Source organism: Drosophila subobscura, chromosome O (genome assembly GCF_008121235.1).
Source record: "Drosophila subobscura isolate 14011-0131.10 chromosome O, UCBerk_Dsub_1.0, whole genome shotgun sequence".
NCBI lineage: Eukaryota > Metazoa > Arthropoda > Insecta > Diptera > Drosophilidae > Drosophila > Drosophila subobscura.
Genome location: NC_048533.1, coordinates 2,921,430 through 2,935,726, shown reverse-complemented (window position 1 = coordinate 2,935,726; position 14,297 = coordinate 2,921,430). Strand labels below are relative to the sequence as shown.

At 54.6% G+C, this 14,297-nt stretch overlaps 4 protein-coding genes across 4 annotated transcripts; 2 read left to right on the top strand and 2 right to left on the bottom strand.

Annotated features, from left to right (window-relative positions):
* Positions 1-417: 417 nt before the first annotated feature.
* Positions 418-1,970, bottom strand: LOC117898080 (SET and MYND domain-containing protein 5). Its single transcript, XM_034807258.1, has 4 exons — positions 1,825-1,970; positions 1,154-1,768; positions 903-1,080; positions 418-842 (listed from the first exon to the last, which is right to left on the bottom strand). Exons 1-4 carry the CDS (start codon positions 1,921-1,923, stop codon positions 490-492), a joined length of 1,245 nt encoding a protein of 414 aa, XP_034663149.1. The 5' UTR covers positions 1,924-1,970; the 3' UTR covers positions 418-489.
* A 1,043-nt stretch (positions 1,971-3,013) lies between these two features.
* On the top strand, positions 3,014-8,259 carry LOC117898411 (probable multidrug resistance-associated protein lethal(2)03659). The gene is made up of 8 exons (XM_034807780.1): positions 3,014-3,208; positions 3,777-3,862; positions 3,934-4,081; positions 4,139-4,314; positions 4,374-4,564; positions 4,630-6,221; positions 6,280-7,918; positions 7,975-8,259. The coding sequence occupies exons 1-8, from the start codon at positions 3,132-3,134 to the stop codon at positions 8,008-8,010; spliced, it is 3,945 nt and encodes a 1,314-aa protein (XP_034663671.1). The 5' UTR covers positions 3,014-3,131; the 3' UTR covers positions 8,011-8,259.
* Positions 8,260-8,307: 48 nt separating this feature from the next.
* LOC117898413 (GPI ethanolamine phosphate transferase 1) lies at positions 8,308-11,234 on the bottom strand. Its single transcript, XM_034807783.1, has 2 exons — positions 10,348-11,234; positions 8,308-10,280 (listed from the first exon to the last, which is right to left on the bottom strand). Exons 1-2 carry the CDS (start codon positions 11,201-11,203, stop codon positions 8,350-8,352), a joined length of 2,787 nt encoding a protein of 928 aa, XP_034663674.1. The 5' UTR covers positions 11,204-11,234; the 3' UTR covers positions 8,308-8,349.
* Positions 11,235-11,306: 72 nt separating this feature from the next.
* Positions 11,307-13,967, top strand: LOC117898415 (GPI ethanolamine phosphate transferase 1). Its single transcript, XM_034807785.1, has 2 exons — positions 11,307-12,078; positions 12,133-13,967. Exons 1-2 carry the CDS (start codon positions 11,328-11,330, stop codon positions 13,947-13,949), a joined length of 2,568 nt encoding a protein of 855 aa, XP_034663676.1. The 5' UTR covers positions 11,307-11,327; the 3' UTR covers positions 13,950-13,967.
* The last annotated feature ends 330 nt before the right edge of the window (positions 13,968-14,297 follow it).

The following is a 14,297-nucleotide window of genomic DNA, read 5'->3' as shown; positions in this document are numbered from 1 at the left end:
GACATGGAGTTTCTTTTGGGGTTGCGTTTCTTTGGCAAAAGTGTGGCATACTTGCAGGCTTAACTGTTGTACAACAATAACAAAACAAAACCTTTGTTGGTTTGTTGTGGAATAATAGCAAGAACACCTTTGTTGTACAACAATTGACAACAACCTGCCCTGTGGTTGTTTTGTTGTGTTCTCCGCTATTTGTGGGCCGATCAGGACGTGCGACGGCTCCCTGTGATCCCTGTGCAATAATGTCATTCATTTGATTGTTTTCTCCGCTATTTGTGAGACGTTCAGGCCGTGTCATGGCTTCTGGTGAGCCTTGAATTAGGACTTCGGCCTGCCTATTCACACACAAGTAATTTTCTCAGATATTTGTGGAGTGATCTTTGAGTGTCTTGGCCCCGAACTCCAGGACAAACGGACAACTTTAGGTCTTTAAAGCTATTTATCTTTGTTATACTAAAAATCGGATCTTGTAACAAATTGAGGACGGTTAATCTAATTCATATCATCGTCGTCCTCGTAGTCGTCCATTTCGTCGTCATCCTCGTCGTCGTCGCTGGTCACATCGGGGTCGGATGCCTGGGCCAGGCACTTGAGGCACTGGCAGACGAATATGTAGTTCTCGCGCAGCACCTTGTGGCGAGAGTGGCGGCTGCGCTCCAGCATGCACTCGTCCAGATAGGAAATGCAGATTTCGTCACCCTCCTGGATGGGGGCCAGAGCTTTAAGAACGACAATATCGTTGGAGTAGGGGAACGTCGAGCAGGCGTTCGGCACGCAGCTGTGGTTGATCTTGCTCTGCAGCAGGTACAGGCCGGAGCCCTCGTTGTTCAGGAATTCGCCAGCGACTGGCAAGAGAGAAAAGTGCTATTAGCAGAAATCGAGTGAGTACTGAGAGTTGCACCCACATTCTCCGACTTTCGAGTACAGATCGTCGATGACAGTGTCCAGGGCAGTCTTGTCCGCGTCCGGCAGCGGCAGGTCGGACACCTTTGTCACCCACTGTGCCAGCACGCTGGTGGCGATTCCCTGGCTGTTCGTGCCCATAATACCCATGAGAGTTTTAAATGCGTCTGGTGTGGTAAACTATAAAACAGGGTAAAACGCACGTAAATATCTGGTTAAAGAATCCTTGTGGGTCCCCCCATTGCTGGTTTACCATGGCAAACTCCTCGGCAGCAAAGGCCTTGCAGAAGGCGCCGTAGAGCTGGTCCATCTGCTGCTCAAAGTTCTCGCCCAGCATTTTGTGGTAAATCTTCTGCTCGCGATTCACAATCAGCGCTTGGAAGGACTGCAGCTGCTCGAGGAACTCGGACTTCTTGCTGCTTTGCTGGTACATGGCCATCAGGCGTACGATTAGCATGATGGTGCCCGTCTCTGGGGGATAGTGCATCTTCTTCCAGGTCTCGTTTAGCACATTGATGGGATGTGTGTCGTCCGCGCGAAAGGCGCCCATGCAGGCCACGCGGTGGTAGCGCTTCTGGGCTTCCATCAGACAATCCTCTGAGCAGTAGCGCACCTTGCACCGCTGGCACTGCGTGAACTGGGCCACCCAGGACGCGGTGGGGTCGTGCTGGAGCAGCGGCACCTCCAACTTCGCATCGCTGGCCAGGCGACGCACGTTCTCAAGCACAGTCTCCAGGGGCCGCATACAGTGGTCGCACGCCGCATAGCCGTAAGCCGCATTCCACGAGAATTGGCTGGACACAAAGGGCTCCTCCTCGAAGATTATCTCGTCCGTAGCATACGATTTGGTGGCCACCATGGCACGCCCCTGGTGAAGGGATGTTAAAGCAGCTGGAGGTGGGGATAATGGCATGAATCGCTTACCTTGCCGGGAATTTCTCGTATCTCAAAGTGGTTCATTTTGGCGCAAAACAAAAAGGAAAACAAATTTCCAATTGCACGTGTGTTTGGCTTGTTTGCCATTCACAGGGAAGCGTTTGAACCAGCTGTTCTGTGCCTGTCTGTCGTTAGCCAGCACTAAGAATCTTAACCGCCAAACTTACATACTTTATATATTCAAATTTGAATCTGATCTGATTTGAATATCCGTCTCTTGACGATCTTGGCTTTGTTTTCCTTCATTAATTAAACCTTAATACTTTTTAGAGATGTGGTTCTTACTATAGTTGCATTGTTTACAAGTGACTACAAGAGTCGAAGCCATCAACTGGGGAGAACGAGGGAAAGCTACGGCCGCACAGTGAGAGAGAATCACTTCACACAGTGAGAGAGAGAGAGAGAGAGATCAGTGGCGAACCTGTCACAACAAACGCAAGATAACGCGAGAGATAGATAGAGAGAGAGAGGGAGCGAGAGAGCAACGGTGGGGCATGAGCTTTGGGGGCAGACAAGAATTCACCAGAGGCATGGAGCGAGCGAGCATTAGAAGTCGACAGACCGAGCGCCGAGCGTGAACACAGCACAGTCGCAGAAGCGTACGCGAAGCGGTGGAACACGTCGCGCCATGTGGAGGCGAGCCCCAATCAAATCCAAATACTGATTACGAAATTCGATTCGAATACGATTGTTTACTTCGGGAAGTACATGGATACCGCGAGTGTACAAACAAATGTAGACAGATAAAGGATAGATGCGTACGTGCAGTTCTTGTGCGACACAGTTACAGATTCCGGGCCCATTGTCTGTCTGTCTGTCCGTCAATGAATGGACTGTGAAACGGGTTCGTCGCCACCAGTGTATCGAAGCAAATGTCAAGAGTCAGTGCAGGTGCGAGTGGAAAAGTTTTGGCCGCCTTGAACGCAAATAGAAATCGGAGTCTGCCCGCCGGCTATACGAACGGAGATCAGTATCAAAATCTCTCGCATTTCCATCTGGTTTCTGCTCCCCTAATGTCGCTAATGTCCAGCTAATTAATAATTAGAGACCAGCGCGTGTCCATAATGGTTTTGCTGATTCACGGATCTACGGATTGACGGGACACTAATCAAATCGGATCTCAATCGCGATCGAGAACTCAAACAAATCCCCACCACCCCCCAGTGTATATCATAAGTACACACAAACACACACATACATACAAAGACAGTCCAGTCATCCCATACCAAAGTGCAATCTATTTAAATTGAAATCAAACACAGTTCCAATAGCCAAGCCCAGCAGCGTCCTCCAACATGCAGTCGATGAAAGCCAACGAACTGCCGGAGAATCCACGCGAGACCTCCAATCCCCTCTCGACGTTGATGTTCTGGTGAGTATCAAGGGAGTGCGGAGTGCGGGGCTGGTGTTGCTGTTGGGGAATGTGGGCTCTAATAGAACAGAACTTCCCCGCGTGCCAACGACATTGTACATGTCTGACATGATGATTATTTCATTCAATGGCTCGCTTAATTTGCATTGCCCAAGCCATGGAAATGGGAAATCTGTTCACAAACTCTCCCGCTCTCTCTCTCTCTCTCTGTCGCTCTTTTTCTTTGGGTTTGGGAACTAACCCGATGATAGCACGATTGAATATATGACACTGGCAAGGGACACAATTTCTTTCGCTAAAAGTGCCCATGACTCAGTGGAAGAGAGGTACAATATGTACCATGAATGTATATGTAAATGTGTTCTCGTGTGTATCTCTCGGATAGCAACCGCTTTCATTATTACCCCCAGATAAGATTCAAAGAATGTCAGGCTGTGGTGTCATAACATCGTAATAACTCTTTCGCTATCTTTGGCTCTTGGATATCTATCTATCTATCTGTCTATCTATATCCTCGTTCTGCTTTCATAAAACCCCAACCCTAATCGGTTTCCTCTGCGGCATGAAGCTTCGCCATGCCCGTGCTCTTCAAGGGCAGGAAAAAGACCCTGGAGCAAAAGGATCTGTATCGGGCACTCCAGGAGCACAAGTCAGGTGGGACACACACACACACACACACACACACAAATACAATTTAATTTTCCTTTTTACTCTCACTCACGCAGATTCACTGGGCGATCGACTGTGCGCTGCCTGGGATGAGGAGGTGGCAAAAAATGAGAATCCCCGCCTGGGACGCGTTATGACCAGAGTCTTTGGATGGCACTTGGTGGTCACTGGCGTGCTGCTGTTCCTCCAGGAATTTCTCACCAAGTGAGTGTCCACTGATGACACTGCGACCACTAACCTAACCACCACTTACCTTCGCAGGGTCACTCAGCCCATCTGTCTGTTTGGAATAATGGCCTACTTTTCCGGGGCCGATGAGGATCTGTTCAAGGCGCAGCTCTATGCCAGCGGCCTCATTGCTGCCTCCGTGTTTACGGTGTTCTTTGGGCATCCCTATATGCTGGGACTCCTACATCTGGGCATGAAGATGCGCATTGGTGAGCCCACTTCACATATCTTCATGGCTGCTTGCGGAGGAAACATTTCGTGCTTTCAGCTCTGAGCAGCCTCATCTACCGCAAGTCCCTGCGCCTCAGTCGCACTGCCTTGGGGGACACGACGGTGGGCCAGGTGGTTAATCTGCTCTCCAACGATGTGGGACGCTTCGACATGGTCCTCATCAACGTGCACTACCTCTGGGTGGCTCCACTGGAGCTCATTGTCGTCACGTACCTCATGTACATTGAGGCAAGTGACGGAGAGAACGTCTTCAAGATCTTTCCTAACCATTTTCCCCTCATTTGGTGCTGCAGATTGGCGTTTCCTCGCTGTTTGGCGTTGCCGTGATGCTCCTCTTCCTGCCCTTTCAATCCTATTTGGGCAAGCGGACGAGCGTCCTCCGCCTGATGACTGCCCTGAGGACGGACGAGCGTGTGCGGATGATGAACGAGATCATCTCGGGCATTCAGGTGATCAAAATGTATGCCTGGGAGAAGCCGTTCGGGAAGCTGGTGGAGTACACGCGCTTCAAGGAGATGCAATGCATCAAGCAGGTCAACTACATCCGCGGCATCCTCATCTCCTTCGCCATGTTCCTGTCGCGCATCTTCGTCTCCACCAGCCTCATAGCCTACGTGCTCCTGGGCTATGTCCTGACGGCCGAGAAGGCCTTCTTCGTCACCGCCTACTACAACATCCTGCGGCGATCCGTGACGATGTTCTTCCCGCAGGGAATCTCGCAGTTCGCGGAGCTGCTCGTCTCCATCCGCCGCCTGGAGACGTTCATGCACCATCCGGAGACGCAGGTGCGCGACAAATCCCTGCTGCAAAAGGAGCAGCCCGCGAGTGGAGACAGCCCAAAGAGCAACGGCCTGGCCGAGAAGCTGCTGGCCTTTGAGGGGTTCACGGCCAGGTGGGAGAGCCAGAGTGCAGAGCCCACGCTGGAGAACATCAATCTGCAGCTGGGACGCCGCAAGCTGGTGGCCGTCATAGGACCAGTGGGCGCTGGCAAATCGAGCTTGATTCAGGCGGTTCTCGGGGAGCTGCCCGCCGAGATGGGCAGCCTCAGTGTGCACGGGAGCTACTCGTACGCCTCGCAGGAGCCGTGGCTCTTCACGGGCACCGTGCGCCAGAACATCCTGTTCGGCTTGGAGTGGGACAAGCACCGCTACCGCACTGTCGTCAAGAAGTGCGCCCTGGAGCGGGACTTTGAGCTGCTGCCCTACGGCGACAAGACGATCGTTGGCGAGCGAGGAGCTTCGCTCTCCGGCGGCCAAAAGGCGCGCATCAGCCTCGCCCGGGCGGTGTATCGCAGGGCAGACATCTACCTGCTGGACGACCCGCTCAGCGCCGTGGACACGCACGTGGGGCGCCACCTCTTCGAGCAGTGCATGCGCGGCTACCTGCGCAGCGAGCTGGTCATCCTCGTCACGCACCAACTGCACTTCCTGGAGCACGCGGATCTCATTGTGATTATGGAGAAGGGACGCATCAGCGCCATGGGCACCTACTCCTCGATGAAGCGCAGCGGCCTCGACTTTGCCAAGCTGCTGACCAATCCCAACAATGTGGACGATGCCTTGGATGAGCTGGAGGTGGCGGTGGCGGGGGGCGACCAGAGGGATCTCCTCAGCGTGCCGTCGCTGAGCAGGCGTGGCAGCGGCAAGATCAGCCGCCCCACCAGCCGCAACAACAGCTTCACCTCGCTCAGCTCCATGGCCGAGTCGATGGCCCAGGAGGCGGCGCTGCAGATGCAGGAGACGCGGGTGGAGGGCAAGATCGGCACGGGGCTCTACAAGGAGTACCTGTCGGCGGGCAGCAGCTGGCTCATGCTCTCCTTCCTGCTGTTCCTCTGCCTGGCCACGCAGATCCTTTGCTCCGCGGCGGACATCTTCCTCTCTTATTGGTAAGTGTGAATTCTCTCGGGGACTGGGAGGCCTCATCGCATTGCCTGTCTCTTGCAGGGTCGACAAAAACAGCAACAAGGCAGAGATGAGCTCGGATCCTGCGGACATGTACTACTTTGCGGCCCTGAACGTGGCCGTCGTGGTCTTCACCCTCGTGCGGACGATGCTCTTCTACAAGATGGCGATGCGCAGCTCCACGACCCTCCACAACGCCATGTACCGTGGCATCACGCGGGCGGCCATGTACTTCTTCAACACGAATCCCTCCGGCCGCATCCTCAATCGCTTCTCCAAGGATCTGGGGCAGCTGGACGAGCTGCTGCCCAGCGTCATGCTGGATGTGGTGCAGGTCTTCCTCACGCTCGCTGGCATCATCATAGTCATCTGCATCACGAACCCGTACTACCTGATCCTCACGCTCGCTCTGGCGATTATCTTCTACTACATCCGCGAGTTCTACCTGAAGACGTCGCGCGACGTGAAGCGGCTCGAGGCGGTGGCCAGGTCCCCGATCTACTCCCATTTGGGAGCCACCATCAGTGGACTGCCCACCATCCGGGCACTGGGGGCGCAGAAGGCGCTCATCGCGGAGTTTGACAATCTGCAGGATCTGCACAGCTCCGGGTACTACGCTTTCCTGGCCACCAATCGGGCCTTCGGCTACTACCTGGACTTGTTCTGCACGCTCTACATCGTCGTCATAATTCTGAACTACTTCATCAATCCTCCGGAGAGCTCCGGCGAGGTGGGTCTGGCCATCACCCAGGCAATGGGCATGACCGGCATGGTGCAGTGGGGCATGCGCCAGTCCGCGGAGCTGGAGAACACAATGACCGCCGTGGAGCGGGTGGTGGAGTACGATGAGATCGAGCCGGAGGGCGAGTTCGAGTCGGATCCGCAGAAGAAGCCCTGCGAGACGTGGCCCGAGGAGGGTGAAATCATTGCCGAGGATCTCAGTCTGCGCTACTTCCCCGACCCGCAGTCCAAGTACGTGCTCCGGGCCCTCAACTTCCGCATCCTGCCATCGGAGAAGGTGGGCATTGTGGGACGCACAGGAGCGGGCAAATCCTCGCTAATCAACGCTCTGTTCCGGCTGTCCTACATCGATGGCACCATCCACATCGACCACCGCGACACGGCCGACATCGGGCTGCACGACCTGCGCTGCAAGATCTCCATAATTCCGCAGGAGCCCGTCCTCTTCTCGGGCAGCATGCGCTACAACCTCGACCCCTTCGAGGAGTACAGCGACGCGAAGCTCTGGGACGCCCTCGAGGAGGTGAAGCTGAAGCCCCTGATCAGCGAGCTGCCCAGCGGGCTGCAGAGCAAGATTTGCGAGGGCGGCGCCAACTTCAGCGTGGGCCAGCGGCAGCTCGTATGCCTCGCCCGTGCCATTCTCCGCGAGAACCGCATCCTGGTGATGGACGAGGCCACGGCCAATGTGGATCCCCAAACAGATGCGCTCATTCAGGCGACGATTCGGAGCAAGTTCAGGGACTGCACAGTGCTCACGATTGCCCATCGCCTGAACACAATCATGGACTCGGACCGGGTGCTGGTGATGGACGCTGGCCAGGTGGTGGAGTTCGGCTCTCCCTACGAACTCCTGACGAAGTGCGAGTCAAAGATCTTCCACGGCATGGTCCTCGAGGGTGGCCAGAGCAGCTTCGATGGTCTCCTGAAGGTGGCTGAAAAGGTGAGTTGTTGCTTGGTCCCACTCCCGAATTCGATTCTAACTCACCTCCGTTGCAGGCCCATCTGGAGTCACGCAAGCGCAAGTCGGAGTAGACCCGCCCGCTCCTCAACTAGCTCTAAGCTCATACAATAAGTTGTACATAGTTAATCGTCCGATTCCATTAGTAGGGTCTCAGGATCAAAGTAGCTTGCCAGTCGCTAAAATCTAGACCAAAGATGAAGGCGTAATGACGCCAGAGCGACGCAGACGCAGAGATCGGGCTGCCGAAGCTGCATTTAACTTAGTTGCTACTTAAAGTATTATCTTACTCCTCGATGGGATAACACATCATTCACAAACTACCAAGACGATAAACTACCACACAAAGTGTCTCACACATTTAATTTAGTTCAGGGCTCAGTGTTGACTAAACATTAGTTTGCTCATCGCTCTCAGACGATGACCATTCTTTGCCACGCTTGGAGGATGAGGCAGGGGGTAGGCCTAACCTGCAGAGATCCTCGGAAGAACACGCTCGCCACACAGGAGCACAGGAGGAGAAAGACGACAGCAGTGCTGATCAGGATGACATGCACCACAGATGGATGGGACGCAGGCCAGAAGCGATCATGGTTGACGAACAGGAACAAACATAGTCCGGCGTTGCAGGTGAGCATCAGGCAGATGAAGATTGAGCGGATATTCTGGCGCGCGTATTTGCTGCGGGCATACATGCTGGACAAGATTACGATGGACGGGATGTGGATCTTCAAGAGGACAAAGAACGCAGTGAAGCCGTAGCAGCAGTCCTTCGCGAAGAGTCGTGCAGTGGACGGGGCAAAGGTGAAGCTGGAGAGCCAGTGGCCGGTGCCGTGCAGCGAGAGGAGGAAGTAGAGCAGAGTACAGATGGAAAAGCTGTAGGCGCGAGCCAGGTTCTCCTGCGGACACACAGTCTTCGGCTCGTTCTGCTCCTCTATCGCATCTTCTTCCATTTGTATCTGTTCCAGACTGCGAGGCTGCTCTCGGTGCGTCTCTAGGTGGACTTCGATCCCCATCTGATATTCGATGAGCAGCACCTGGGCGAAGAGGGAGGCGAACGAATCGCTGAGCAGCGTGTGTAGGGTCGTCAGGTTGAAGCAGATTCGCTCGAGGCGTCGTTCCGGAGTCAATCGCTTGCCGTAAGGCACCGATCCAAAGGCGTAGATGAGGTGCGTCCAGCAAACAGCGTGCAGAAGGAGCGGCAGAGACTCTCCGGTATCCCTCAGATACATTCCATAGCCACCGATCAGCAACACGCCCGCGTTGACGATCCACACTGCTGCGCCATGCTCCTCGCCGGAGATCAGGGGACGCAGAATCGCCAGGGCCATGCTCGCTCCCTGCAAGTACATTCCATATTGGATTGTCAGCGCGAGGGTCGATGGGTACTGCAGGTAAAAGAGAAGGGCGCTGAGGCTGCAGACCAGTCCCATCCATGCCAGGAATCTCGGAGAGAACTTCTTGAACTGGCGACGATTGTAGATGCACACGATTCCCACATACAGAAGGCAGAGGAAGTCCCTCCGGTAAATGGGAACGATGAGGCACACAGTGGAGACGAGGATCCACTTGAGGTGCAGCAGGCCGTATCGAATGCACGGTCGTCCGGCCAGGGCCATGCACCAGATGTAGATGGGCAGCAACATGCAGAAGCCCGTCAGCAAGGGCATCTTCTGCAGGAGAATCACCACGCTGAACAGCACACCCAGTGCGCCGAGCATCACAGTAGTCCACGAGACAAGTTCGACGCTCTCTGGCGGCTCACTGGACTGGCTCCCGGACTGCTGCTTGGACCCTTGGCCCAGCAGACAGTAAATCCATCCCAAGAGTCCAGCCATCGTGGCAAGCAGCAGCGGAATGCGATGGTAGCTGTGGTAGTACCTTAGGCTCTCCTGCGCCAGTGTCGCAGCCTTGTCGATCGTCTGCAGAGTCTCCTGCCATATGCCCAGCCGCACCTGTCGATCCATTTCGAGGCGTAGGCTCTCGATACGGTTTTGGTCCAGGTGTTTGTACTGCGGCAGAAACTTGTAGAAGAAAGCGTTCTTGTGGTGGCGCATCAGGAGCTGCGCCTGGGCCAGTAGTTGCAGCGCATTCAAGTGAGATGCCTGCGCCTCCTGCTCCATGGACACGTCCAAGAACCCCGATGGCAGCCTACCCAAATTGTTCACTGGCGGCGGCTCACCGATCAACGCAGAGATGATGGCCGCCAGTTGAATCTGCTGCAGCTCGATGCGGGGCCGGTGCTGTGGCAGAGCCCCGTTGTGGTTGCCATTTTGGGCAACTCCCGAGCCCCAGAGGAAGAAGGGCGTTTCGGTTTCAGCACTGGATCCAGCCCCATTGGAGCCTGACAGAGAACAAATGACAAATGAAACAATAAAGAGCTCACAGAACAGAACGGACCGAGTACCCACCCATGCGGCTTATCCCATGGCTCGACGTCATCAGATATGCAGTGCGGTTGTCGTCGAAGGCGCTCTCGATCAGGTCATAGGCTTCGCGGATGCCGCGCTGGGCAGCATGAAGCCTCTCTCGATACCGCTGGCTCAGGGGGCTCTCCGCAGCGATGTTTCCCAGATAAACGAGGAATATCAGGGACGTCTCACTTCGCAGTTGGTCGACCGTGGAATTGATGGACAGGTATGAGCGAAGCTGAAGAAGGGCCCAAGGCTCCATTGGCTTGGGACCTGCGCTGTGGTCCTGGAACATTCCGCGCGTTAATTTCCTCGCGAACATATTCGTCTGGCGCTCTATCCAGCACAAGGCAGTCTTGCTGCGATTGAAGACAGTGTCGAGTGTCGGCGGGTTCCATTGGAAGCCAGTGCGGAGCAGCGGTGGACTCTCGTGGAAGCCACCAAAGATGGCAGTCTGTCCTGAGCGTGCGAGGGTGGGCACACTGCCTCGGGATATTCCCACGAGGCCTTGCCTCGCAAACACCTCCCGCAGGTGCGGCACAGAGCTGCAGTTGTCCGCGAAGAACGACTCGGCGCTCAGGCCATCGGTGAGGAAAACCACCAGACGACTCGCCGGCGGACCGATTCCCAACTCCGGAATCTTCTGCTGGGGCTTCAGGTTGGACAGCGGACGTCCCTCGAAGTAGAGGCGCAGCAGGCAGCCGAGCAGCAGGAGCTGCACCACCACAGCCTGCACTTTCCACATGTCCACGCGCGTCTTTAGTTTTCCGAGCATTCGCAATGCCACACGGCGATACAGCAGTAAAATTATATTTCCTACTACTGAGAGTGGGATTTGAAGCAGGACGAGATACATTTTCGATCTATACGAAATTCACGGCCTGCTCTGACTACACGACAGTTGCCTGTGGCACGTGGCATGTAGCAGGCATAGTTTTAGATGTTTCCATGGCAGAGAAGACAATTTTCAAGCGGCAGAAATGTTTCGTTCGTATTACGTTTACGCACTGGTGCAGCTGCTGCTACTTGCATCCGTCTGCCTGGTGCATTTTCGGATGACGGACATGGGGATCCTGGAGCCGCAGTCGATCGCAGTTGACCCCAAGGAACGCGTGCCGGCCGATCGTCTGGTGGTTTTCGTCAAGGACGGCCTTCGTGCCAAGACCTTCTTCGAGGACTATTGCAACAACCTGCCGCTGCTGCGGCAAGTGTTCCTGAGGCAGGGTCTCGTGGGGATATGCCACCCCGCACCGTCCACCGATTCGCAGCTCTCCTCCTACGTGGCCCTTTTCTCGGGCTTCTATGAGGATGCGGCAGCGGTTGTTCACAACTGGCTGCTGAGTCCAGCTCCGATTGATTCGATTTTCAATCGCAGCTCCTACAGCTATGCCTGGACCACGGCCCGCATGGCGAGACGCTTTCCAGACATCCACATGGCCACAGTTCTCAGTCCAGAAGTCAGTCCAGGCATTGATATGGACGAATCGGTGTTTCGAGCCGTGGACACGTTTCTATTGAGCGAATCCCAGGCGTTGCAGGAGCGCACTGGCCTTCTCTTCTTCGTGCATCTGATGTCGGGAGAGGATGCCAGCGGTGCGCCTGTCACGTGCGGAAATCTCAAGTTCACGGACATCAATGTGTGGAAAATGTACAAACGCTTCGAGGATTCGTTTCCGAACCAACGAACAGCCTATCTGCTGACCTCCGACTTTGGGTTTCCACATTCGCATGGTGAGTATTCCGCTGTGATGGATCCTTCTCTTGCCCTCACCTTTGCCTCCTTAGGGTGTTCAAACAAGAGCAACAAACTGGTGGAGGCTCCCTTCTTCCTCTGGGGCTCTGGCGTTAATCATCTCACGACCATTCGAGGCCGCAGCTTTGTGGCCAATGCCCAGGAGCAGAAGCTGCCGCTGCAAGTTCTCAATCCCATTCAGCTGACTCCCCTGATGAGCGCACTTCTGGGTGTACCACCGCCGGCAAACAATCGCGGCAGGCTTCCGAGCGGGTTCCTCAGAGTTAGCAGCCGTTACGAGGCCAATGCCATGCACACCAACTCCCTCCAGCTGCTGGCCCAAGCGTGGCACCTGCTCCAGCGCCACAAGGCTGGACTCTTCTCCCGAGCATTGCCGGCGCACTGGCTAAACTTCAAGCTAATGGATAGCTTCGTGAAGGCGGCTCGCGTCCTAAAACAGCAGCAGCGCTTCAAGTCCTTGCTGGAGTACACCAGCAACTACATGCCGGCGATTGTCAAGTGCATTGACTACTACATGGACTACTATCGCATCGTCCTCTTGGTGGCCGCCTCCGTGGCGTTGCTGGGATGGGTCTACTGCTTGCGATGCCATTTGGAGAGGCCCGGAGGGCCGGGCGACTCTGGTGAGATCTCGGAGGAATTATCCGACTGCCTGTGGGGATCGAACATCATCTCTCGCGCGGTCACGCTCTTCCTCGTGGCCCTCATGTGCCTGCAAAGAGTCCCCTTGGGGGTGCAGGCTGTTTTGCTGCTGCCTTGCCTCGTGTGGGTCTTGGCACTGAGAGCTCTGAAGAGAAGTGGCAACATGGTATCCTGCAGCCGCTTGATGTGGCCCCTGGTGCTCGCACAGATCGGCCTCGGTGGCTTCTTTCGACGATACATCATGGCCATGGGATACTTGGGCTTCGCCTGCTACAGCACCCGCGGTGCATTTCGAGCGCGCGGGCCTCACTTCTATCTGTGGCTGCTGCTGCTCCTAGCACTCGGCTACATATCCGTTCTTCCAGAATCCATTGGCTGCTCGCATCGCAACATTCTACTGATCAGCATTCCGCTCACATTTGTGCGCCCCTTGGCCTTTGGAGTCTGTCCCGGTCTGGCAACGTTGCAGATAAATGGCGCAATACTGCTGGCCGCCTTCGTCCATGTTGCAGCTGCTTCGCTACCCTGCCTGATGGCTCTGTCGTCATGGGTGTACTTCTTTTACATCGCATATTCTCAAAGGCGCAGTCTCCAGATCACAGAGCTAACCGTCTTCAACCTGAGCACGCTGTACACACTGACTTGCACGTCGTTCGAGTCGCTGGTCATCCAAATGCTTGCGATGGAACTCCAATTGGGACTGAGACTGCGGACCGCCGACGAACAATGCATCCCAGCCAAGACGGCTGCTCTGTACATACTGGTATACAGCTGGTACTCCATCTTCGCGACTGGCAACATTCCCGCTTTGGTTGTGGACTTTGCCCGGATAATGAATGAAACCTGTTTCGGCTATTATCTCTGGACCAGTGGTCTGGTGATTGCGTTGAAGCTGCTTCTGCCATGGCTCCTAATTGTCTGCATCCTGGGCGGGGCATACAAAGATTTGTGGTCTCAGGAACGCCAGATCTTTGCATGGCTGATGTTCATGTGTAGCACAATGGCAGTTGGACTCCTTTGGTGCGTCGTCAATAACGGTACCTCGCGGGAAATCGTCGGCAGTTTCGCAGCAATTGCCGTGGTACTGGTTTTCCCCTTTCTGTGGCTGCTGTTATGGCGCCTGGCCCACTTAAAGGTGGCCAACAAATGGATCTCGCAGCTTCCCACTCATTTAAGCCCGCCGCCGCATCAAGTAAACAACATTTAAATCTTCGCCCGTAGCGATCACTCGATGGTATTTTTTGTATCAAATAAAGGAGTGGTATTTTGTAATTTTCCTCCAAATGCGTTAGTTCATAGGGTAGTTGGCGCAAAATCACCGAATCGACAAGCGTTGCCAATACTTCGGTTCATAAATATGCTAAACTAGACTTGGAAAAAAGCTAGAAATAAGCTAGTCGCTCATTTCATTAGTTTTTGATTTACAATAATTGCAAAAGCATATTCCAGCTACCCAATATTTGAATCCAGATATGTCGCGGTTGTACATATGTACATCTTAGCCATTCTCACCTCACACACGCGATCGATTCAACATTCGATTCAATTCAATGCT